Consider the following 25699-nt stretch of genomic DNA (forward strand, 5'->3'; position numbering starts at 1 on the left):
GAACGCTAAACAAGCAAAAAACACTGCTTCAGCAGCAGTAGATATGTGACAGAAAACCACTTTTACCCTGCCATCCAAATTCTTATTTACTTTTTAGCTGAAACACTAAAACTGGATGAAAAACGTAATTTCTCTCCCTAAATGTAAAGCAAGCCTCTTGCCATGTGCAAGGAGACTCTCAAAGCTTCACTTACATGTGCTCTTCTCATGCCTTCTGTTTCGGATGCATTCTTCACAGCTTTTGCAATGCAGATGGGAGTATATGGGGTGAGGTATCGGTAAGCCTGCAGTAGAAGGACAGGGATTACTTGTGGATTAGCCAGATGATATAATCCTACAGGTTTAATAACTCAGCCTGGCCACAATTTGTACTTTGGCAGTCTCTCTCAACCTTCAGAGCAGGGAAATACTGGTTGCCAGCAGGCAGCTAAGTGCACTGGTGAATAAAGAGGAGAAACAGTCCCTGACTGAAGGAAGAACAGCCACAAGGAAATGCAAGGAGCTTGTCATGAAGCAGGGTGAAGATTTGGATATCCTAATTAGAACATGTATTAATGTCTGAGCCATGGGTTTCCTACTGCTGATGTACACTAAAGTCCCAGACAATGAGAAACACCAATCCCAGGGCTAAGGTGGAATTTAGGCTGCGCAAACAGACCAAAAGTCACCTTGACTTGTTACCTGACTGTCACCCAAGTAGCAGGAAGCAAAGGGTATCCAGACCAAGTTACAAGCACTGGAGTTGAACCTGGTGGGCCCCTCAAGGGTCTGGCTCCTCCAGCACCGAGTATCACCACTTCTAATGATCAGCAGCTCTAACATATACCTCAAGGCCCTAAAAACCATGAAGGGCCTTTGCAAAGCTGAGCGTTATATGCTGTCCACTTCTGAAAGAAGCTTACATCAGCAGTTTTGAGACAAAACTTTCCTATGCCTGGATGGGATGGCCCCACATTAAGAACTAGTAACTGATCCCTTACCACCTCCCCAAACATCAGCTGCCCTTAGATTAGTAGGAATGCTTGGCTGGCTCTGAGCATGTCTTCAGAAATTCACTGAGGTGACTTGCCCAAGCCTTGTCACACTTGGCATCAGAAGAAGGATCAAAGACGAAGTCTTCTGCCCCAGAGTTCTCTGCTCTACTCATTATATATGAGGATATGGGATGAGCACCTACACAAGCACAGGCTTGGCAGATCTTCAGCAAAGACCAATTTCACACAAATCCTACAGGTCTAAAAACAGCAAGACAATTGCACTGTCATGCAGGAATTAAAGTACTGAAGAAGCCACAAGTCAGGAAAGTTCTTTTATCAGATTCAGGACAATACTTCTCTACTGTCAGATTCTTAGACTGGTTTGCCTTTTACAGATACTGGTAGGTTCTACTGATCTTCCATGAAAAGCATATTTACATGCAGCTGTAGGCAAATCTATAAAGGGTTTGCAGCTCCGTGTTTAACAATGGACTGGATTTCTGCCACTGTCAATATTTAGCTTATATGGAAACAGACAGTAGATGGACTTCCAGCACTAGGGCTCTTCAAAGCACCACAGACCAGCTGCTCAGCTGGTGTAAAGCTGAAGAAAAAAGCCCAGCATGAGGAACCAGGAAACCTCTGGCTCTTTCAATGACTCTTTCAGTGGTTTTTAATCAAGACATTTCAGTCCTCCCTCTCATGCTTTCTATTGCACAGACCTCCTTGAGGCAGGGACTCTCCCATTGCAAAGAGAGGGCATGTAGCACTGTAATGACTCAGTATCAGCTGAAACTGCTAACAGGGTAAATAATGTCACTACAACTCATTACATTCCTTAATCTAGGCCAGATCTGCTGTACTTCTCTATATGGATGCTCTGAGCAAATCATCTACAGCAATTTAGCTAAACTAGGGTTAGTCAATTAACTCCAACTACAGCAATTCTACTCTGAAGTCAAATGAGCAACAATAATTTATCCTGAATGCTCCCCAAACCCTTTGCTTTCTGCTACCCTAAACAAGAGGCCATTTGCATCTAGAAATGGATTAAGGTGTCAGAAGATTTAACCCTGAGCAGGGGCAAAAAAGGGTCTTGCTCATGTACATGTCTTCTTCAGTTTTAGAACAAAAAAAACCCTACACAAGGCAAACTTCACATTTCCCACAAGTCAGTGCAAAGGCACAGAGAGCCACATCCTATATTAAGGGGATACATTGAAAGTAACAAAACTTTCCAGACCTGTTTGTCCTCGTGCACCAAGTGCAATGAACCCGTTAAAGTATGTAAGTGAATGTCTTCACTGGAGAAAAATAACTCCTTCTAGTTTGGCCATGAGAGCCAAAGAGTGTAAGCAGAGATGTGTGCTGGCATCAAACTGTGGCAGCCTAATGACACACTAACAGACCCTGCTCTTGGGATTTTGTTTTTCGGAAGACACAAAGCTGATACCAATCTTAAAATCCCTGTATACAGAAAAAGCCTTCAGGTCCCATAAGTTAGCTCTTTTGTCATGGGTATGGCTGTATCATACACATACCTGCAGCACACCCCTGCAGTACATGAAACAGGCAGGAAATATCCTTCCCCTGGTATCTTCTTTCATGACTACTGAATATTAGGTGGACTTCAGGACTTCCAGACTGTCAAGTTCAAGGGTAAGATGTAGCAAGTACAGCTGTACTGACATTATTCTGATGTCCCTCAGCAGATGCACTCACTGTATGGACAACCACTGCCTGCAGGTTATCTGTGTCCTCACAAGGTTCCCTTGTACAACAACTCTATCGCCCTGTATTTCCTGTCTTCCGTATAGGATGTTGCCTGATATCCTCAAGCCACTAAAATAAATAAGGGGAATGATCTTCAGACCTTCAGATCAAGCCAAATGCCTGCTCCTGAATGTCCTGCTCAACTTTATTGCTTCGGTTTCTGCAAGTTTCCAGCTCTTACTGCTGGTCTGCATAAGGCTGATGCTCCAGCCCTGGGCAGCATGACCCGAGTTCACCCTGTTCCCTCTCTCCCTGTACTGGCCTTATCTTAAGCTGACAATTCTTTGGGTAAATCAGCTTAGCGAGTTGGAAGGGCAGCTCCACTGAGAGCAACCCCAGGATTAACAACCCCTCAATACCTCAGCATGGCTGGATCCCTTCCGCACAAGCTCCAGCCTGAATCATCCTTTGCAGACAGGAAGCTGAGTCCAGCTGCCCTCATTAACACCATTCCTGACCACGCTGAGCAGAAAAGAGGAAAGCATTTTCCTTTTCAAGGGCCACTAACCTTGGGAATGGCCTCAGTCAGAGCATAGCTTGCTTTGTCACTGAGCCACACTCTGTCCTTGGGTGAGAGGCCTGCACCAACAGCCTGCAGCTCCGACAGGATAGATCCATAAGGCATCACCTGGATTTTAAACTCAGGCTCCAGGGTAGAATCAAGCTGTAAATGTTCCCTCACAGCTGGGTCTATCATCCGGTCACCATCAATGAAGAGTCTGAGAAACAAATCAGACAGAAATTGTAGGTGGGACCATATCTGACAGTGGTTGGAGTGAAGGAGAAACCACTCTGGTGACATTTCAGGAAGAAAGGAGTTTGTTAATTTATGTGCTACACTTTAACCTATATTGTTTTAACCACTGGCCTTCACACTGCTTAAATCCTGCTTTGAAATTAAGAGGTACCACCCTGTTGAAAGGAAAGGAGCTGACAGCATTTTTGTTTGTATGACACATTCAAACTGGCTGCATCCCATCACTGCACTTCAAGCAGGAGAGAATAAGAGAGGCAAATAATGGCCATTCTTTAATTTTTAAGGGCAACATCTGGAAAGGAAAAGCTAATGTTGTTCTATATATCACAGAGTTCTCACTTTCATTAAATTGGAAAGTTCAGATCAACCTTCACATACAGCCTGTACTCACCCAGCCAGGTTTTACACCTCAGACACATCTAGCTAGCAGCTTGGAGATGCCTCCAAAAGACTTGTGCTTGCTGAGGTTCCTTATACAGGGCAGTCACAGGAAAGAAGCCTTCTGTCATAAGCCAGTCCTGAAACTTTTCTACACAGTCCCTGCAGTTTTGAAGTGACTCATCAATAACAGTAAAGTTTTCCAACATGCAGCCCAGCATTGGCTCTTACCACCATTTCACCCAGGGCTTCAAGGGCCCTCTGTGTTACCTCAGGGTGACAGCCAGAGGGGTCAGCCATCATGCCCAAGGTCACCCAGCAAGTCATTTGAGGCGCTGAGGAGTGCAGCAGACCCCTTGGCTGCCTCTCTAGCTCTGATCAGGTGAGGAGAGTAATTAAAGTTGAAGACAAAAGTGCTCAGAAAGGACATTAAAGTGCCTAAGCATAGGCATTTTGAAAAGACAAATGCTTTGCTAGAACAGCAATCTCACAGTAAAAAAAATGCATCTTGGGGGGACAGAAGAGGGGAATACAAGCACCTGATTGTGTTCATTCCTATGACGGCGTATGCAAAAAACACAGGATTGTACTCAACATCAGAGCCTCGGAGGTTGAAAAGCCCTGGAAAATAAGAACGCCAAGAATCACAGTCCTGGTTCATCTGTTGCAACATCAGAAAAAGCCAAAAATAATCTCAGTAAAGCACAGTCAAGCAATGAGTCGTCACGGATGTAGGCCGTGGGTCCAGCTCCCACCCAGCTGTCCCATGTCCTGCCGCTTTGCCAGCAATCCTAAATTTTCGCCAGGAGATGGCACCAGAACTGCAGTTTAAACGCTCCCATCGGGCAAGAAAACGGGGTTAACTTCTAAAGGAGGGCTGGCTTGGAAGAAAGGTAGAGGCAAAAAAGACAAGGGGGGGAAAAAAGGAGCTTTTGCCCTTTCTGGTCTGTGCAATGCAATTAAAGTTCACTTCTCAACAGCCAGAAGACTTCAAAGGTACACGTTATCTCATCCCAGTCCTCCTCTTGATCACTGAGGGAAGGAGACACAATAGGCCAAGACTAAAATACTCCCAAAAGGCCTCTCATTTGGGTGCCTACACCACCTCAGATTCTGACTGCACAGTCTCACTTAACTCCAGGCAAAGTCAAGAGGGGAAGTAGATGTTCAGCATCTCCAAACTCCTGATTTTAGGGTCACATAAAAAACCCCAGGGTATCCAATTAGCTGAAATGAGTTACTCAAGGCAATAAGGCCAGCCAGCAGGACAGCTGGGAAAAGAACCAACATGTCCTAAATCACAGCCCAGCACTGTATTCACCGAACCGTGCAAATTCTGCCTCAAAAGTAAAAATAGAGTTTGATTCTCCCCAGGGAAGGAGGAGGTCACTTGGAAGCAGGAAAGAGCCACAAAGAACTCTTTACTGCATGGGTACAAACTTCCTCGCTCAGCCGACTCCCAGTGCAGCAAAGAGTCAACAGCCTCCTCTGTGGCTCTCTTTCGGTCCCCAGAAACTCATCTGGAGTTTAATGCAGTGAATTGAATCAGATGCAATTAAAGACAATTTCTCCCCCTTTCCCCTTTAGGACAGGAAATCAACCAGGCACCTGGCAACAAGCTTCTCTTATAAACTCTGGTCCATCTTAAAACCTTTGATTCATAACCAAGCTTGGCTTTGCTGGAGACATTTAATCTGAAACCACCTCAGGGCACCAATTTATCATTAATTTAATTGGAGATGCGCCTGAAAAGGTGAGACACACAATCTCTGCTCACGCAGGCCTCCCTGGGGAGGAGTCATATTCACCACGATCCGAAGTACTTCTTTCATGAAACAAGCTCTTTGCTCAGTGTCCCAGATCCAGGAGAGCCCACAGACCACAGCAAGCTAGCTTCACCCAGCACCACAGACATTGAGCTACCAGTGCTGCTGCTAGCAACACACGACCTTCAATTCTACCTTTTCAGATCATACACAGGGCACAGGCATTAGCAGCACTCAGAACCTACCCGTGCCGTGTTCCCACTGCATCAGTCTGTGCACTGGTGATTTCTGCATAAAGGACACACAGAACTAGCAACAACAGTCCTGGGGAAACCACTGCTGGTTTTGGCCATCCTCCCTACATAGACACTGGGCTGGGAGCCAAGGTGTGCAGACCTAGTCATCCTGGGGCCCCAAACACAGAGGGGACTCTCCAGCAGCACCCCACGACCCTCAGTTAAAGTGATCTGGAAATACAAGTTGAGCCCCAACTTATTTGCTTACTCAAAGCATTTGCCAAACACTGGAGAGGGAGAGACTGACTTAAAAAGCAGTGACAATTAGGAAGATTACTGTGAATGCTGTGTACTCCACCCTTGCCTTATGTATACAAAGCTGCATGTTGCATTGCTTTGTTTATAGCCCAGACTCCACAGCAGAAAACAGTCTCCATCTCCCCATAGGGTAAGGCAGCATCAGGGTATTTTACAGCCAGAAGATCTCACTGGTCTTTTTTTTTTTCCTCCAAACTGCCTCAGGCTTTGTATATAACTCCTCTCCCTTTGCCTGGGCTGCTTTTAAAGGTGGTGATTTGCATTTTCCTGGGCCAAAAATGTACTCAGGAGCTGCCCTGGTGTAATAAGGCACTGTGTAGAAATACTGGCTTGCTGTTTATGACTTGCTATCACCACTGCACATCATACAAGTTAACTGGTCTCTCACAAACACATTGGCTGTCCTAAGAGCCTCTCACCCTCGCAGAGTTCTTCCTTCCCAAGGCAGGAAGGGCATATATTTTGTCAGAAGAACTGAGAAAGAAGATGCAAAGACTTACATGCTACTTCATCCAAGGCCGTTACCACAAACCATAGGACTTTTCTCTCAGCCATTTTTGAACGGAGGGCTGCAATTTTGTCTTTCCAGCTGACCCCTGCAAAAGACAGTATGAACAGCTACAGTCACCACAGCTTTACTGGGCATGATGATGCAAACACAGACCAACACGTTGGATTTTGGAGGTACCCAAAACACACTGTGCTTGTAATAACTGACATGAGCCATCTCAAACAAGCTGTCCTCCAGACACACATGGATTTGTTTTGAGGTTATCTAGCCGCTAACAAATGGCTATTTTAAGTTTTGAGGACAGAGGTGCTGCAGTGGTGTTCTTCTCCCTACATTGTAAGAGGAAAGTAAAATGGGGATAGGGCAGTAGAAACAGCCCCTGTCTGTTGGGAGTTAAGCTTCTCACCTGTGTAACTCAGGTCAAGTGTGATGAGAGGCTTGCAGGGGCGCTGAGGACAGTCTGTCCAGATTGTATCTATCAGGTTTTCTTTGACAGGCACAAGATCATGGCCAGCACTTCTCAAGGCTTTGGAAATCCTCTTCCACTGGTCTGCCAAAGGGAAAGGAGTCAAGAGTGACAGCTCTGAAGAACACACCCTGGTTCAACCACAGCCCTATTCACAGGGGGCAGACTCAAGACTCTGAATCTCCTCCTTTCCTTCCAGCTTCTCCTTCTTCCCATTCCCTTAAAAACAAAGCAAAAGCTACTGCAATTAGAGCTCCACAAACACAGTCACTACAGCCAGCAGCAGGTACAGAACCTCACAGTCCTGGAGTCTCATGCTTGAGGTGGAGAATTGCTCCAGATGGAAGACAGATGCTGTACCCCAGAGGGTGCTGTAAGGGTGTCCTCTACCCCAGTGCAGAACCATGCTAGATCTAAGCTAGATAAGAGACCAGATGAGCTTCCACAAAGCCACAAGACTGATCCTTAGTCAATATGAATCAAGCATATGTCTTCCCTTGCCTCCAGTGACCTTTGAATTTGGCTTAGGGAGGAGATGGATACTCATTCATCAGATAAAAATGGTACTTCTCCAGGAATGTGCTTCTTACAGGGAAAGCTGCAGCTATACCAAGACCACAAAGCAGGAGTAGCAGCATGAGTTTTGCCTGAGTGTTCCGGCTCCCAACCTGGCCAAAGCACTCAGCAACTTCATACTGAAATACCTGTGCCAAGCCACAGCACAGACAAAAAGAGGTAGACCAGGACTCTGCTTTTCAGGTATAGTCACTGCTAGCCCAGGGACTAGCTCTCATCCCTTGTGTTTTGGAGTCAATGCACTGCTATGGAGCTCTTGTGATACACGTCTAAAACCAAAATCCAACCTGTTTTGCGTAACAGTCTAACCCACCATCCAATCTGGGCTGAAACACAGTTATCTACATATCATCATACAACAGCCTAGCTAGAGAAGCAAGATCTAGTTGCTCAACCCAGAGTTATAAAATAAAGTAAAACCAACCAGCTGGAATAATGAAAGGGTCCACTCCCACCTTCGAGCCTTCTGGAAGGACACTTACTAGCCAGTCCTCCTGAGTTGGTGTATCTTTCAGACCTCCAAGGATTTAAGGGAAGAAAAAGAAAAATAGGTTCAAAGCATCAGTCATACTGAAGCACTCCCACACAACCCACAAAGTCCATGTTAATGCATCAAATACATCTACTAATGAATGTCTAGACCCATGGGCAAGAAGAGTCACAGGACACTAAAGCAGGAGCAGTGTATCCAAGACGTTTCTAAGTCCCTGCATGATGGGAAATCCCTACAGCCCAAGCCATAACCTGTCCAAAGTGACCAAATGGTCTGTGATTGTCCCATGTTTATCAGTGGAGCAGTATCCCAGCCTCCTGCATACCCATTTTCATGAGTGTCCAGTTGTTATCCATTTGATGTGCAGCTTGCAGGAAGTAGCGTCCATCTGTCCACATGGCTGCATGATGGTCAGTTACTATGGCAGTACCTAGGCAGGAAGGCAGAAAGATGCAGTGATGTAGAGGAGGGCAGTCACCATGCAGAGACACAGCAGGCAGAGCATTTGAAATGCACCCCAGTTCTCAGAAAGGCAGCTTTTCTCACTGTTCAAAGGTTAGTCCAGTTTCAGTGGAGATATTGTTCACCCTGTACTACAACTTTCAAAATCCGGTCAGGGACAGTATGCACAAAGATGCAGCTTAATGAATTGCCTCAGATGAATTCAACTTAAGCAATCTCAACCAGTCAGTGGAACTGGGCAAATGGGACTTTCCAAACCTCCTGTAACAGACTGTGGTCTCCAGTTGGTTGTTGTCACAGCAACACATACTGTACATCCCCAGATTCCATCCCATCCTTTTGAGGTGAGGAAGCCTGGGCTCTGGCCATCCACAAGAAACAGCTGTTAAAGGCCAGCAGACATGGGTATCACTCCAGCTGTCAGCTGCATCCCTTTCCCAAATGTTATAGCTCTAACAGAGATGGCTGAACAGGAAACACAAACATAAACTTCTGCTGGTTTCAATGTCTGTCCCATTCCTGACTCCAGATGGAGGGATGCAAGCAGACAGCTCAGGGGTAGTGACATCTCAGCAAGGCACCCTAGCTGCCTTGCCCTTGGCAATCCAAAAACAAAATGCCTTTTGAATCTCTGCATCTTGCCCATGCTCTCTCACACCAGAAACTGAAGCCCAGATTAGCAGAGCAGAGTTTCCAAATGGGAATTAACTGCTTTCTACCAAACTTCCCCAAGACAAACTCCATTCTAAGCTACTTCATTCTGTGAAGACGAAGCAAGAAACACAAGGTTGAGCCCCTGGTGAAATCTCACTACTAGGCTGGGAACACAGACCTTCCAAGAACATAACAAGGACCCAAAATAGAGAAGAAGGTTACGAACAGGCCATGCAGAAGATGTGAAATTAATATAGGATTCATGTTATCCATTAACAGCAGCTCAGAGCCATGGATTTATAACCTTCCACATGAGGTCCCAGAGTAGTTCATAGGAAGTGGTGAATGGACTCTCCAAACACATAGGTAGCAGTATTTATTAAACCAATTTGCAATTAGAAAGGAAAAGACCTCAAAAGACTAAAGTGACTTTCCAACAATCACACAGCAGAGTAAGCTGCAGAGCTTAGGGCACAGCTAGAGTAAAAACTAGGTCTTGTGAAACAGACCTATCCTAGAGCCAAGAAAACATCCTGTCTCAGCAAGATAAGCAAACTTTTCCACAGTGTTGTTTCCAAATGCAGTTTCTGGCTGTGTTTAAACAGAGAGGCCAGCTGAAGTCCACCTACTATTCACCCAGCCCAAACGGTCAGTGTAAAAACCTGCACATCAAAAGGAATGACTGTAGGTTACAAGCACCACATGAAAGAGTTAAATAGGATTTTATTTTCTGAGGTTCATTCAGGGGTCAACCATTTTCTGAAAACTTGTTATTGAGCTGATATTACATAATTCCAGCGGGCAGCCAAGACATAACTCTGCAGATGCTGAAATGGGAAGAAAACAGTTCAAACAAGCTGGAGAGGCTTCCTTTTCCATACTGCCTCTGTGTTATGAATGAGAATATTTCTTTATAGGGGGGCATTATGTACTTAAGCAAGAACCCAAGTTCTGGAAAGGTACCTGCAGAGCCATCAAATCCAGAGATGAATGCCCGTCTGCAATCACAGGGTGCAATGTACTCGCTCTAGGAAACAAAGAGGCAGCAATTATTTATAGCAGCAGGAAGGGGGGGGGGAAATCAGCTGACGACAAAAACTTTGATAAGCCTTTTCTCCTAAAGCACACCACAGAGAGAGCAAAATGAGTTAAAAATCCTGGGCTCTGCTCTACTGAAACATTTAATCATCTGTGATTAAATTGCATTTATGTCCAACTGCTTTTGGGGTTTTTCTTAAGCTGCAGCACTTTTCTCCCACAAACATCTGTAAACACTGAAGTGTTTCAGAGTTCGCAGATGTTTATTTCACACTCAGCCTCCCCCCACTTTGGGCAACAAACAAATGCTGCCTTTGAAGCTGCAATGTGAAAGGAAGGGAAACCAGAAGCACCCCTTGATCTTGGAGACCAGGGTAATCAGCGCATAAAATCTGTGAGATTCACCACCTCCAGTGAAGTCCCCTCACTGGCATTTATAGGAATTGCTTGAAGACTTTTGTTTTCCACTACAATGACATCGAGATAAAATTATCGAGGTAATAAAACTAGAAAAACTTTAACCCTTAGGACCTTTCATAATTAGGTGCTGATCCTCTCACTTTTTCCTTGCCTACTCAAAACTCAACTCCACCATAAACCACCAAGACCGTGGTTTATATACTATGCACAACGTGCTGTGGTATGGAATACCCCTTTGGCTAGTTTGGGTCAGGTGTCCTGTCTCTGCTTCCTCCCAGCTTCCCCTCCTCCCCAGCAGAGCATGAGACTGAGAACGTCAAAGTAAGCATTACTTAGCAACAACTAAAAACATCGGTGTTATCAGTGGTGTTCTCAGGCTGAAGTCGAAAAAACAGCACTGAACCAGCTACTAGGAAGGAGAAAAACAACTGCTACTGCTGAACCCAGGACAGTGGGCAAGAGAGAATCAAGGATTACCAGTCCATCCTCATCCCAAGCCCCACCACAACCTGTGTTTGTGGACACATCTGTTGGCAGCGTTACAGACGAGTCTGAGAATGCACAGATACCCAACATCCACAGGAGATTAAAATTAAAGGAACTGTACCTTGAAGTGGCCCACACACCATTTTTATGGGATACCATTCTGGTAAATTGGGAGGTCAGAACTGCTGAGTAGGGCTGGTAATTAACTGGTGCAACTCAGCACATCAGCTTAATCCAGGCTGACAGCACTGATGTTTGAGCTGCAAAACGCCTGCATTTGTATCTTACAAATGGTCTGAAGCCAAAACCTGTTCTTCTGCCCATAAAGCTTCCCTGCATTCAGCTGTGCTATGGGAAAAGAAACATTTTAGGGACTGAGCTGAGAAATCACAGCCCAATTCTCAGGTGGTTTTAGTTCCTACTGTGATAGATACTGCATCTGCCTGTCTCTGGCCAGGGCTACTTTAAAATCACCTGACTGTTAGAAAATACCCCCTTCAGACCTGTACTCCTTATTGCTCTTAAGGAAGGCAGAGGGTTCAAAGCACAGGAGGGAGTATGAAGCACAATTCAAAGCACCTAGGGCCAACTCTTATTTCTGCTTCACATCACCCCATGGTCAAAAGCTCTCCAGAACAGCTATGCCTCTCCCCTCACAGGAGACACCACAGGCAGCAGCTATCAACCATTCACCACTAGTTTTGAAACTGAGCCTTGGAATAAAACCCATGACCCAAAAGAAGATCTGGCTAAACAGTATTTGCTCCTGGGTGCCAATATATCTTGGGATATATTCCCAAGAAATCCTCTATTTTAACCAACCACTAATGGAAGTTGGCAGAAATGGGATGGGTATTGAGACCGTGGGCACCCTCTTCTCTGAGCCAGTCCAGTTCCCTGTGCCTTCTCCTCTCCAGCCCCACAGACCCCACAGGGCTGTGACATATACTCAGCAGAGTATAGGATGAGAGGGGTCAGGATACCTACCTCAGGGATGACTGCCCTCTGCACACCTCTAATTGGATCCACCTCAGCCCACCACAGCACTACCATCACCACTAACCCCCTTTAATGTAACAACATCAGCAGATCAAGAGGACAAAGTCAATCAAGAAAGGAATCAAGTGCTCATTTCCCCAGCTGTTTATCTCATAGCAGCAGGACAGAACATGAAGGCAGAGTCATGTAGATCTGACAAGGATTCCTCATTTCAACTTTTCCTAATGACTATTCAGCCTGTGAACTGCTACAACTCCCCCTTCTCCTGCAGATCCCAACTCAAAGCTGGGACACAATCTCCAAGGGTCAGAAGCCTAAAGGGGATGCTCAGAATTTCCCATTGTGGATCATACTACTAAGTACAGCTCAAATCAGACCAGCAATTTCTCTTCCCTTTCTCTTGACCAACACAGCAGAGACTACAGGGTACTTTGCTTGTGCAGACAAGGGAACTCACATTCATAGGAAGGGTTAACACTGAGCTGGCTGCATTAACAGCACAGAACAGAGAAATTAATTCAAAAAAATTGAAAAGAGAAATCTTAAAGGAAAAAAAAAGAGAACCCCATCAGTTTTAGACCCAGCAAAAGCTGACCTAAGCTAATAAAGACCTTGGCTGTGTGGGAAATACCTCATGCTGTCCCACTTCCAGACAAGTCCAGGGAATGTTTTGAGTTTACAATGAGGCAGATGGGCTTTAAAAAGGAGTATGAGGGATGTGGAGGGGAAGATGGTTCATTCGTCTGTCAGTCTGAATTCCTGCACACCCACCTGTTCTGTTCCATGCAGCAACCCCCACTGTGCAAAGATGAGCCCATGTTTTGCATAAGCTAAAATTACAAGGGGAACACCTGCGTACGCCACACAAAGTAGAGGCCACAGCAGTCAGAACTAGGTATTTCCCTGGGGCTTGTCTTGCAGATCTGATGGCCTTCAACCTGGCTCTCCTCGGGCCTTTCATGTCTGCTTTGCACCACACCTGTCAGTCTCTGACACACAGACAGAACTAGGGCTGCATCACAGAAACCCTCACCTAAGCCAGGAAGAAGCCCAAAGAAAACCAGTGGTGCTGATCACCAGAGCCTGCCTGGTTGGGCCATTAACATGTTGAAGCTTATTCTATCCTAGTGTCAACCAAGATCAGCAATGAAAAATGAAGCTCACTGCACTTACAGCTACAACACTGCTGTGTACTTGGAGGGAGGTCAGTATTCACTGCCAAAAATCTAACTGCATTGGCAACATCTAGAACAGGTCAGTACAACCTGCGCACAAGCCATCTCTTGCTTTATAACTTCGCTGATTCCTTGGCTCTGAACAAGTGTGTCTCAGAGGAGCCAGCCCTGAGCAGAAGACAGCATCTCTGCCAACCCAGAGGCCCTGAGCTGGGCAGGTGCTTCCTTGATGTGGAAGACCAGCCAGATCTGACCAAATTTGTTTACACCAAGTCAAGGCCTAGGGGTGGAAGCCAGCCCCAGTTAAGCTGTGACTGGCTCCAAACTCAAGCTGTAATCCAAACATCATTCCCTCCCATTAAGAAGAAATCTCCTCCAATCTCTGAATATTCCCATATGGGCAAACTCCAGATTCAATGTAAACTGAGTGACTCAACATAAACTGGATCCTGCATTTACCACTGCAACATCCCAAAAGCTCAGAGAGGCAATTTTAACCAAACCACAAAGGATTTAGGTGCCTCATTCCCAAAAGCATAGCATTTCACCCCTTCCTGATCCTTTGAAACCTCCAGCCACAAGATCCACCCAGAACTCCTGAAAGGAAGCAGGTTCTTTCTAAGGACTTCAGCCCACTTTTGCCTGGGACTGCCCTCCTTGCTCACCAGCCTTTAGACCACCAACATTCCTAAGGAATCAGCCTGCTTCTTCTGACTTCATATCAAAAATCAAAGCAAGCCAACATTTAGGGCTGGCTGGAGGAGCCACAAATCCAAGGTATTAGCATCCTCGGTTAAATCAGAGTCAGAGCCAGATGTGTTTGAGAAGTTCTGCAAGTCCTTCAGCTCCTTACACAACTATACATGGGAAGCAAAGGACACAGATGGTGGCAAGCATTCTGGCAGTATTACAACCTAAGCCTTCTAGCCTTGGCAGGAAAACCAATACTAAAGTACCACAGAGCTCAGAGCTCAAACACTCACAATGTTACAAAGAGAAATTAGTAAGTTGCAGCCTCGGGTTGTATCAGCACCAGTGCAATCCAGGAGTTCCTTTGCAACCTAGAAAGGAACAAGGTTTCCCCTAATCTTAACCCCATGGTAACACCAGAGGAGGGAAAGTCCTCTTTGTTGACAAGGTCTCTGATCCCAGGACAGCCTCAGGAACAGCTGAGTGAGGCAAGGACCTCAGTAAGTACTTTGGGCTGTGCGGAAGAAATGGCTCAAGCCACCAAAACTTGGTCTTCTGAGTCACAGAGGCAGCTGCCCAAGAGCAAGAGCTGACTGCAGGGGTGTAAAGTTCTTATTTGTGTACAGGAAACAAACCTTTGCTTGGAACGTGGGTGCAAATCTCAGCTTATCACAATTTACCTGGAATCAGTAAGTCTGTTGTGGGATCAAGAGGAGGTTCCTGCCAATGCCTAAAATTGCACTAATTCCCAAAGCTCACAGACAAAATCCTGCATTAGCTATTCAGGAGGCACCAGAATCAGCAGCTTTTAGTAATCGTTTCCATTCAGATAGATTCGCTCTGCAGAGAAACCTGACCAACTCGCCTGGCAGGAAATAGCAACATGGGGTTCTCTGCTTAACTGCACTCTGTCAAGGAAAAGCAAGCAACAGAAAACCCCAGAAGTCCTGAGGGTCACATTCTTCAACTCACATGACAGCATTTAATGTCTAGTGAAATGAAACCAGAGTTATATATGGACAGAGGCAGCTTGAGGCAGGAATGCAGCAGACAATAGCAGCTGCAGAAAAAGCCTTCCCTCTACCTGCCTAAGTTTGGATCTCCCCAGGAGGAAACACGATGCTGCACATACAGTCCCAAGGCACAGGCAAGTCTGGACTCAGCTCACCCCAGTGCCAAGCCAAGGGCAAAGGTTCCGACTCAGTTGCATTTTGCTCTCACACACCCTGGGGTAAAAGGGAGCTTTGGGTGTGAGCCAGAAAAGCTTCAGGTCTTTTGTTTCCTGAAAATGGCTGAGAAGGGAAAAACCCTTGGCAGTTCTTGGGTCTCCTAACAGAGTGAGCAGAAGAGCATGTGAGCAGGCAGGCGAGGTAAAAGGCAGTTCAGCCATTTAAAATTCATGTCATGGGCTATAAAACTCTTACCAGTGGAAGCAGCACGCAACAATTAATGCCACGAGTTACCACCCAGAGCCCCCACTTCCCTCCTGGCTTTCATGCTCAAAACAAGCTGATGAAGAGCAGCACTGAAGGGGAAGTGTTGGCATGGCCTGCTCCTTCCCTGCACCTCCAAATGTCCCTCTGCATGGGATTTGAAGGGCTTTTGTATAAGACAGCAAATTCAATCAAGAACTGGATCTAGCAAAGGGAGAGCTCTGCAACTAACCCTTTGCAACCTCACTTAAGAACATCTGTTGATCAGGAGGTGTTAATGGGGAAACTAAAGGCTAGATAATGTCTTTTCCTTCCCCACTAAATCCATTCTTCCCAACAGCCAGGAAAGGGATAGCAAGTGCGCTGGCAAGCTCCCTTCTTTTGCAGCATGAGCTCCCTGGAAACAATCTGATGAGAAGTTGCTGGTGGAACATCCACGTTGATTTGTTACAAGAACATAAAACCTCAGCCACCTGAACAGACTACAGAAACCTTTTCCAACACAATGTTTCTCAGGTTACCCAGACTTTTATGCTAGAAAAATTAAAACTGCAATCATGAGATGGTTGAGTTTGAGATCCTCAGGACAGTAAGAAGAGCGTGCAGCAAGCTCACTGCCCAGGACTCCATGAGAGCAGACTCTGGCCTCTTCAGGAACCTGCTTGGTAAGGTTCCATGAAATATAGTCCTAGAGGGCAGGGGGTCCAAGACTGTTGGTTGATATTCAAGGATCACCTACTGCAAGCTCAGGAGTGTTGCATCCCAACTAGAAGGAAATGCAGCAGGAGGGCCAGGAGACCTTGGATGGATAAGGAGCTGCTGAGGAAACTTCAAAGGAAAAAAGAGGCTCATAAAAGGTGGAAGCAAGGACAGGGGGCCTGGGAAGAATACAGGGATGTGGTCCAGGAAGCTAGGGACCAGGTTAGGAAAGCTAAGGCCCAGTTAGAATTAAACTTGGCTAGGGATGTGAAAGATAACAGGAAGGAATTCTATAGGTACGTAGCGAGTAAAAGATAAACTAGGGACAACACAGGCCCCCTCCAGAAGCTGTCAGAACTGGCTACTCTGTATTCAGAGAAGGCTGAAGTTCTGAATGACTTCTGTGCCTCAGTCTTCACTGGCAAAGGCTCTGACCGCATCACCCAAGTCTTGGAAGGCAGACGCAGGGACTGTGAGAATGAAGACCTTGGGCCCACTTGTAGGAGAGGATCTGGTTCGAGACCATCTTAAGGACCTGAACATGCACAAGTCCATGGGTCCTGATGAAATCCATCCGCGGGTCCTGAAGGAGCTGGCAAATGAAGTTGCTAAGCCGCTGGCCATCATATTTAAAAAATCATGGCAGTCAGGTGAAGTTCCTGACAACTGAAAAAAGGGAAATATAACCCCCATTTTCAAGAAGGGGAAAATGGGTGACCCAGGGAATTACAGACCAGTCAGTCTCACCTCTGTGCCTGGCAAAATCTTGGAGCAGATTCTCCTGGAAGGCATGCTAAGGCACATGAAAAACAGCACGGTGCTTGGTGACAGCCAGCATGGCTTCACTAAGGGGAAATCCTGCCAGACCAATTTGGTGGCCTTCTATGATGGGGCTACAGAACTGGTGGACAGCTGTAGAGCAGATGATGTCATCTACCTGGACTTGTGTAAAGCGTTCGACACTGTCCCGCACGACATCCTTGTCTCTAAATTGAAGAGACATTAATTTGATGGATGGACCACTCGGTGGATAAAGAACTGGCTGGATTGCTGCACACCAAGAGTTGTGGTCAATGGCTCAATGTCCATCTGGAGACCAGTAAAGAGCAGTGTCCCTCAAGGATCAGTGCTGGGACCGGTCTTGTTTAACGTCTTTGTCGCTGACACGGACAGCGGGATTGAGTGCGCCCTCAGCAAGTTTGCCGATGACACCAAGCTGTGTGGTTCGGTTGATACGCTGGAGGGAAGGAATGCCATCCAGAGGGACCCTGACACGCTTGTGAGGTGGGCTGATGCCAACCTCATGAAGTTTAACCATGACAAGTGCAAGGTTCTACACCTGGGTCAGAGCAATCCCAGGCACAGCTACAGGCTGGGCAGAGAAGAGATTCAGAGCAGCCCTGCGGAGAAGGACTTGGGGGTGCTGGTTGATGAGAAAATGAACATGAGCCGGCTGCAGTGTGCACTCGCAGCCCAGAAAGCCAACCATATCCTGGGCTGCATCAAAAGGAGCGTGACCAGCAGGTCGAAGGAAGTGATCCTGCCCCTCTACTCTGATCTCGTGAGACCTCACCTGGAGTATTGTGTGCAGTTCTGGTGTCCTCAATATAAAAAGGACATGGAACTGTTGGAACAAGTCCAGAGGAGGGCCACGAGGATGATCAGGGGACTGGAGCACCTCCCATATGAAGACAGGCTGAGAAAGTTGGGGCTGTTCAGCCTGGAGAAGAGAAGGCTGCGTGGAGACCTCATAGCAGCCTTCCAGTATCTGAAGGGGGCCTACAAGGATGCTGGAAAGGGACTCTTCATTAGGGACTGTAGTGATAGGACAAGGGGTAACAGGTTAAAACTTAAACAGGGGAAGTTCAGGTTAGATATAAGGAGGAAGCTCTTTATTGTAAGGTTGGTGAGGCACTGGAATAAACTGCCCAGGGAAGTTGTGAATGCTCCATCCCAGGCGGTGTTCAAGGCCAGGCTGGACAAAGCCTTGGGTGACACAGTTTAGCGTGAAGTGTCCCTGCTCATGGCAGGGGGGTTGGAACTTGATGATCTTAAGGTCCTTTCCAACCCAAACTATTCTGTGAGTCTATGCTTCTAAATGAGTGAACAAAGGATGACTTTAGTTATCCCTGGCTTTTATTTTTTGCAGGGAAGGAAAGTGCAATCACTCCTTTAATACATCCATACCTGGTGGGCATCTCCAGAGGGCACTATGTAGGCTTGGACAGGCTCCTGGACATACTTGGGACTCTTCATCACCTGCCGCAGTTGCTTCAGCAGCTCTGTTGTAACTTTTGGACTCATCTTCCTACCTGTAATTAAAACAAAACACAAAACTTCAGAGCTTCTCCAGGTATTCCAGGCCACTCATGCATACAGGCTAGAGGCAGTCACCACTGCAATCTTCTGTTGAGGACAACTGTGCCAACATCATCCCTCTCAGCCCAGAATTTCTTCTGTGTTGTCTCTTCACTCACGTTCCTTGAGCATGAGGGATCAGGTTGAGGCCAGAGAGTCAAAACTTATTTATCCTCTAAAGGACCTCTCCCACCCATAGAAGGACTGACATCCCAGTGGTGATACAGACAAGCTCAGCATGCCTGCTGACCCTTCCTACATGTGGACAGCAGCAGGAACCAGAACACCTCAGACATGCCCTATGACAGCCAGGAAAGGTCTTGGCATGTGATGTTGATGGTCCCAAGTACCCACAGATCACAAGTAGCCCCATGTATCATGTGCACAGAGAGAAACTTTCAGTCTTTTCACTCTGGGGGCAGAGATGCTGTGGCTTACAAGCCACAGGAGCACAGGCTGCTGGAAGAGTAAGTCACAGATGTCAGGAACTCAGAAATGGAACGGTTAAGAATGCAATTTTTACAAGTTTCACTATAGCCCAGGGTTTCAGAAAAAAGAAATTTGCCAAGGACATTCACAGGGATGTGTTCACTGGCCATATTTACCTGAGGGCTGCATGTTAGTTCATGTAGCAAGAACACAATGATAACGGGAGGAACTGCCCATTGAGTTCTCATAAGTGACTGCCAGAGGACAACTACAGAGGCTTAAAGGAACCTTCTCTGAAGACCTTTGGCAAATGCTCTGCAGATCTCAGCTGGTGGCAGGCAGGCAGGGGTGGGGCACAGGCTGGATGGAAGGCAGCAGATCAGAGGGGAAAACAAAGGCACAGGCCAATCCCTGTCCCTTGCTGTGGTTTTGCAGTGGATGTACCTTTGGCACTGCAGTGAACACCAGCCTCTCAATTTGCTACCCAGAAACCATCAGCAGCTGAGGCCTGCTGTGAGCACCACACACTGTGACACAGCAGAGCATGCTGCCATGCTGGCACAAGTGAAGGCTGCAGTGGAAGGCACCAGCTGACTGCAGAGGATGTTCAAGATGGGGGCAGGCCTGGCTGGAAAACCTATGAAAAGCAAGAAACCTGAACCTCTACATAGGTTTTCTCGAGCTTTTCTTCACTCACATCTCCAAAGGGTGCCCAAAGTGGGATAATCCCCTTCCTGGTTCTCTACCCATTCCTCTCAAGTTTTTAAGAACATACTGGGATGTTGCAAGTTTAATGCTGTCACTGTCCAGGGCAAGGTCGGTAGGCTCTGTGCTGCCTGAATGCCATGCTATGCAGCATTTAACTCTGACAAGCTCGTTTCACAACTCATTTCACAGCCACATCCACAAACAGATCATACATAGGAGAAGCAAACAGCATGCAAATCTCCAACATTTTTTGCTTATCCAAGTATTTATCTAAACCTCAGTAACTACCAGGAGTCCCAAGTGACATTACCGTCTTATGCCAAAACCCAGTAAAGCACAGCCCCTCTCTGTGATATTTGCCATCTAAACAGGAAGGCAGAAAGCTCCCTCCATTTCACAAACCATAGGAAGAAGTGATTTAACCAAGGTCACCAAGCAGCACTGTGACCAAGTCAGGAACTGAACCAAGACCTGATACATTTTAGGTGTAAAAATCTCAGCCCGACACCACCACATGTCTCATCACAGGAAGCTTGGAGTACACCAGACTTGTGTCTGACTGATTGTCTGCCCACAGGTACGTGTTTTAAAACCCAAATAACCAGAAGCAAATCAAGCTCAAAAGGCACCATACACTAAATTCTCAAAGTGGTATCTTGACTCCAGTGGGCTTAGATAACACCTCAGATTGATTTCCAGGACAGATTTCATAGTTTATACACTGTTCACAAGATATACTGGACTTTATTATAATACAATTGTTTCTGTCTGTCCTCTGTAACAAGCTGCTGTAACATTCTATAACTTTGCTGCTGATTTATGTTCAGACAACGGAAAAACACAAAGGAGAGAAAGCAACAGCACAGTGACCAGCCAGCAAGAAAGAATCTCTTTCTACAGACTTATAAGGACACAGCTTCCTTTCTTGACCTATGCTTTGTTTTCAGGAGCCTGAAAGTCTCATTCAAACAGGGAAAGAATGACAAGGCTTTGCCTTTTAATAAAGCTCCTTGCTGACAAGTCATGGTTTTCTTATCAAGCAAAAGACTCTCAAGGACATAACTAAGTACTCTCACTGTTGAAAGACTGCTTTCAATATTAAAACACAACTAAGCCAGATTACCAACAAAACCCATATTGAGGAGAACATCTATTTTAGATACTCTACAGTATAAGAAATGGCTTTAAAAAATCCTCCACAATCTTTCCAATAGAATTGTCTTCAGCTTCCAGAGAAAGAAGCTCTTTTCTCCCACACCTTTGGTAGACATTTACTCCGGTCTCCCCATAATTTTTAACAGGTGACCTTTCCTTTCTGTGTCATAATTATAAGCCTCTACAAAGTTAAAACAGGTTCTCTAACATTATTTAATCACCCCAGTGATTAACACCAAACACAGCTGAAAGAAGTTCTTTACTGCCCAGAGAAGTGGTGAATGTTCCATCCCTGGCAGTGTTCAAGGCCAGGCTGGACATGGCCTTGGGCGACATTGTCTAGTGTGAGCCACCCCTGCCCATTGCAGGGCATTGGAACTGAAACATCTTAAGGTCATTTCCACCCCAAATCATTCTATGATTCTACGATTAGCAAGTGCAAGAAACAGTCCCATTCCCTGCCCTTTCTCCAATGTGTCACACTCCCATGTTACCTGCCTCTGTAGTTCCCCACGTCTGGATGCCTCTTACCTCTGCTTACACAAAATACCATTCAGCTTTTTGCTTGGTCTTCATAAGCTCCACTGTGCCTGAGAAAGCAAAGGGCAAAACTGAAGCAGCTGACAAACTTTGTCCCCCATAAAACATTCTAATTCTCAAGGATCTGGAAGCACATTAACACTATGTTCCACTGGCTAGACTGGGGATGCATAGAGGGTGAACCATGGGGGAGCAGGAAATGTCAAGGGCCAGCCATCTGCTTGTCAAGACTTACAATTAAATCTTACAAGCATGTGCTGGTTTATGCCAATTTATTTTCAGAACCATGAGGTCAGAAGTGATTTCCCACTTTACAGATGGGGAAACTAATGCAGAGCAGAAGTAACATGCAAAGTACTTCTGCAGCATGATGATAGAGCTGGATCCCAAAGTATGTCACTGTCTAGACATATATTATCTACACCTCACTAGACCACAGGAGCCAGTTCTCCAAGAGCCGCTGCCGGATCCTGCCTGGAGAACACCTCTATCAGACATACAGGTCAAAGAGCAGCCACAAAAATGCTGCTGGAGGAAATAGACTTCTCCTCCTGCTTCCTACATGCACACAGAGCAATGGGTTGCTGCAACCCTGGGTGCAGGCATGGCTGGGGACATGAGGCCCATGGTGGGGAAGTGAGGCAAAAACAGGTGAAGCTACATCTGGGTTTGCCTGTCTGCTGCATTAGACCACCCTGAGTGCTTATGTCCTGTTTGCTTCACATACACTCATTCCTCTGACAATTTCCTCTTCATTTTCTCTCTTTTATGAATACACTTGTTCATATAATCATAGAATAGTTTGGGTTGGAGCAGATGTTAAAGCTCCTCCAGGTCTAACACCCTTCTAAGGGGCAGGGACACCTTCCACTAGACCAGGTTGCTCCAAGGCCCATCAAACCTGGCCTTGAACACTGCCAGAGATGGAGCAGCCACAAGCTTCTCTGGGCACCCTGTGCCAGTGTTCAAAATCAGTATGTCAGCTTGCACCACCAGGAACCAGCGGCACTGTGTCCAAGCCAGGCCCTCCTGCCCGGGCTGGCCGCATGCAGGGCAGCCCAAGCACTCGCAGCCCTTCACTGAGGCACAAACCCCAAAGCTTGCCCCCCAGTACCCTGCACACCAAACTCACCGAGACGCCCAGCCCGGCCTGCGCCTCCCCAGGCCCACACAGGCTGACAAGACCCATTGGGCCTGGACTCCCTGACCGGGCCTGCCTAAGAGAGCCCAGGTACCCCGGCAGGGCCTGGGCGCCCCGGACAGCCGGAGGGAGCGCGGCTGGCGGTGCCGGTTGTGAGGCCGGGCCCAGGCCGTGCCGAAATCCCTGCACTCCCGCTCGCCGTCCTCCGCCATTGCCCCGCAGCACCCACCCGGACCCGGGCCTTCCCCTGCCCCCGCCCCGCCGCTCCTCACCTGCCGCCGGCCCGCCCGCCGCAGCGCCGTGACGTCAGCGATCACGTGGGCAGCTGCGGCCACCCGCCGATGACGTGCCGGCGGATGTCACGGATGGGACCGGGATGGCTGCACGTCTTGTCCCGTAGTCCCAGCCCGGTGCTCGGCGCCCTCCCCGCTGGGGGAACCTGAGCAGGGAGCTCCGGACGCAGGGCTCTGTGCTCCGGTCCAGGGGGAGGATCCGGGGGTGCTGCAAGCAGCGGGAAGTGTCGGCGTTTGGCCGCTCCCGGTGCCTCCCCGCGGTGTAAAACCGGAGCGGAGCAAATGGCTTCGGGGCTGTGTCCGGGGAACCTCGGCCCTTGCATGCGCTCCGCGCTGTGACTCCCAAACACACCGTCCGTAGCGGGGATTTCAGGCTTGGCTTCCCTCCCTCCCGCCCGGCCTGGCTCCGGAGCCGCCAGTGCTGCGGAGCGGCCGAGGCGGGCGGGAAGGAGGCAGGGCCCGGCCCGGTGTCCCGGAGGAACGGGTTAGTGAGCACCGGCACCGCTCGCTCTCTGGGGCTGAGCACAGCGGCGGAAGAACGGCAGCATCCCGCATCCCATCCCTATTCAGTGCCTCAGCACAAGGCTCCACCATCTACTTCTCAAGCTAGCTTACCATCAGTTTTGTGCTTGGAAGGGAGGAGTAACAACAGTGTTTGTAACAACAGTGAATGAAACTTGTAAAATACGGCTGTTTGTCATGCATGCCCCGATGAAAACACCTTCCACCACTCTCCTCTGCCCCTGGCAGTGTTTTACAGGGGGGTGTAAGTCAACCCTATCGACAAAGCCAGGAGGCAGTTACAGAAATGCGGGAATGAGAAGATCACCAAGAAGGGCTATAACAGAGTAAAAAAGCTGTTTTGTATCTGCATCTGGGCTGGAGGGGTTTGCTTGCAGCAGTTGGTGCACTGCGGACCTGCTGTCCCCCATGCTGGGACAGAGCTGCAGCCACCCCTCTTTGTATGAGAAATAAGAGAGAAGGAAAACGTGGAGCTCAGTGAAACCCAGCTTAGTTCAGGGCCTCCCATGCATCCTGGGGACTCATAAGGAGAGGAGGTGCTGGGCTGGGCCCTTAGGACTAGGAGATGCTCAGTACTAGCCCCTCAGACATACACAGGCTGGGCACTACATGCAGCATCCCGCTGGCAGGGGAGAACTGTTTGGATAAAAGGTCAACCCGTGAAACTGGTCTTTGGGCCTGTCGGTATTTTTCTAGGGGAGAAAAGGTGCAGCCAGCAGCTACTTTGCCCTTCATCCTTCTTCTCCCTCAATCCACACCAATGGCATAGCCTGCGGAGCTTTACCCACAAACTGACAAATGTTTGATGCTGTGCCTAGTGAGCCAACACAATCCAGGCTTTTACCGAGCCACCTGGGTCTCCCTGACTACTAATATATTTCTAATGTATTTCCAGGGGAAGCATGAAGCAAAAACAAGATGAGAGACCCACAGAATAATTCAGGGGGGGGAGGGGGGAAGAGGTTTCTGGAGGTCTCTAACCCAACCTCCTGCTGAAAGCAAGGCCAGCTTCAAAGCTAGAGCAGGTTGTTTAGGGACTCTCCTGCTGGTTTTTATGTATCTCCAAGAACAGAGAAGCACAGCCTCCTGTGGTAGTGCTGACCACCCTGGAGTGAAACGCTTTATTCCTGATAGCCAAGCAGAATTTGGGGGTTGGAACTTGATGATCTTAAGGTCCTTTCCAACCGTGACTATTCTGTGATTCTAATTTCCTCATTGCAGCTTGCTCCTTGCCCTTTTGCTATGCACATCTGGCAAGGGTCTTGCTCCCTCTTCTCTCTGTTCTCCAGGCTGAGCCATTCTAGCCCCCCTGCAGCCCTGCTGCTGCCCTCTGTGGCTCTCCACGTTGTGGAGCTCTGCCTCACACATCTCAGGTAAAACCTAGGGCATAACACAGCAATACCTGTGATCTAACAGAAGAGAATAAAAGGTTTGTCCTGCAACCAGCATCCCATCATTGGGAAAGGCCATTGGATGGGGCCAGGGCTGCAGGCTGTCCTTGAGGAAGGACAGGAGAGAAGGGGGAAAGCCGGTGAACATGACTGTTATAGTAGGAAGAGTTTTCTTCCCTTATTAATCTGCTTGGGTGATGCTAATTGCTGTTTCGTGGTTATTCTCCCCCATCTTCCAGCCTTGCCCACAAGGGACTTACACAATCCAGGCAGCCTGGGCTGGAAAGGCCCATTTAGATCATCACATCAGTGTCCCCCTTAGGGTAAATACATCCGTGTTTTGCACTTGTATTTCAGACCACGTTATGCTCACCCTGCAGAATGCTTGCTGAGAAGATTCATTACCTGGACATCAGCCAGAACCCAGCAGTGTTCATGCTAAAGCACATGTCAGGACATTTTAAAAGCACTGCAGGGCTGGCACAATGAACACGGAGATCATTTGCCGATGGTGAACTCTACAGCTGGATGCAGTCAGGGTTGTGAAATGGTCCCTTCAGCCTCCTCTGACTCATGGTAATAATTTGGGGTTACATTTTGCATTTGGCTGCAGCTCTTAATAGAGGGTTGTGGAGAGCTCTGCACCTGCTGAGCTCTGTGCCAGCCCAGGGAAAGGGAATGGGGCAGTGTTGTGGTTTAAGCCCAGCCAGTAACTCAGTACCGTGCAGCCACTTGCTCACTGCCCCCCTTTCCTCTGCTCCCCCCCGGCTCCTGGAGGGATGGGGAGGAGAATCAAAAGAATGTAACTCCCATGGGTTGAGATAAGAGCAGCCCAGTAACTAAGGTATAACACAA

General features: G+C 47.6%; 1 protein-coding gene across 4 annotated transcripts in view; it reads right to left on the reverse strand.

Annotated features, from left to right (window-relative positions):
* XPNPEP1 (X-prolyl aminopeptidase 1) overlaps nt 1-23006 on the reverse strand; it is a 34049-nt gene extending 11043 nt beyond the window's left edge. The window contains exons 1-11 of one of the 4 annotated variants that reach the window (XM_061372637.1): nt 22911-23006; nt 21456-21547; nt 18495-18625; nt 10327-10394; nt 8577-8677; nt 8183-8275; nt 7123-7266; nt 6706-6801; nt 4425-4506; nt 3259-3469; nt 195-284 (exon numbers count right to left, since the gene is read on the reverse strand). In XM_061372637.1, the coding sequence (XP_061228621.1) occupies nt 195-284; nt 3259-3469; nt 4425-4506; nt 6706-6801; nt 7123-7266; nt 8183-8275; nt 8577-8677; nt 10327-10394; nt 18495-18625; nt 21456-21510 (1071 nt within the window). In that variant the 5' untranslated portion in view covers nt 21511-21547; nt 22911-23006. Of the gene's footprint in view, nt 1-194; nt 285-3258; nt 3470-4424; nt 4507-6705; nt 6802-7122; nt 7267-8182; nt 8276-8576; nt 8682-10326; nt 10395-18494; nt 18626-21451; nt 21548-22910 lie in introns of those variants that run through there. The other 3 variants (XM_061372638.1, XM_061372639.1, XM_061372640.1) reach the window with 3 other exon arrangements.
* Between the last annotated feature and the right edge of the window lie 2693 nt (nt 23007-25699).

The sequence above is a fragment of the Neopsephotus bourkii genome, unplaced genomic scaffold (genome assembly GCF_033783945.1).
Source record: "Neopsephotus bourkii isolate Nb327-2 ecotype Australia unplaced genomic scaffold, CSIRO-AGI_Nbou_v1 NB_1615, whole genome shotgun sequence".
NCBI lineage: Eukaryota > Metazoa > Chordata > Aves > Psittaciformes > Psittacidae > Neopsephotus > Neopsephotus bourkii.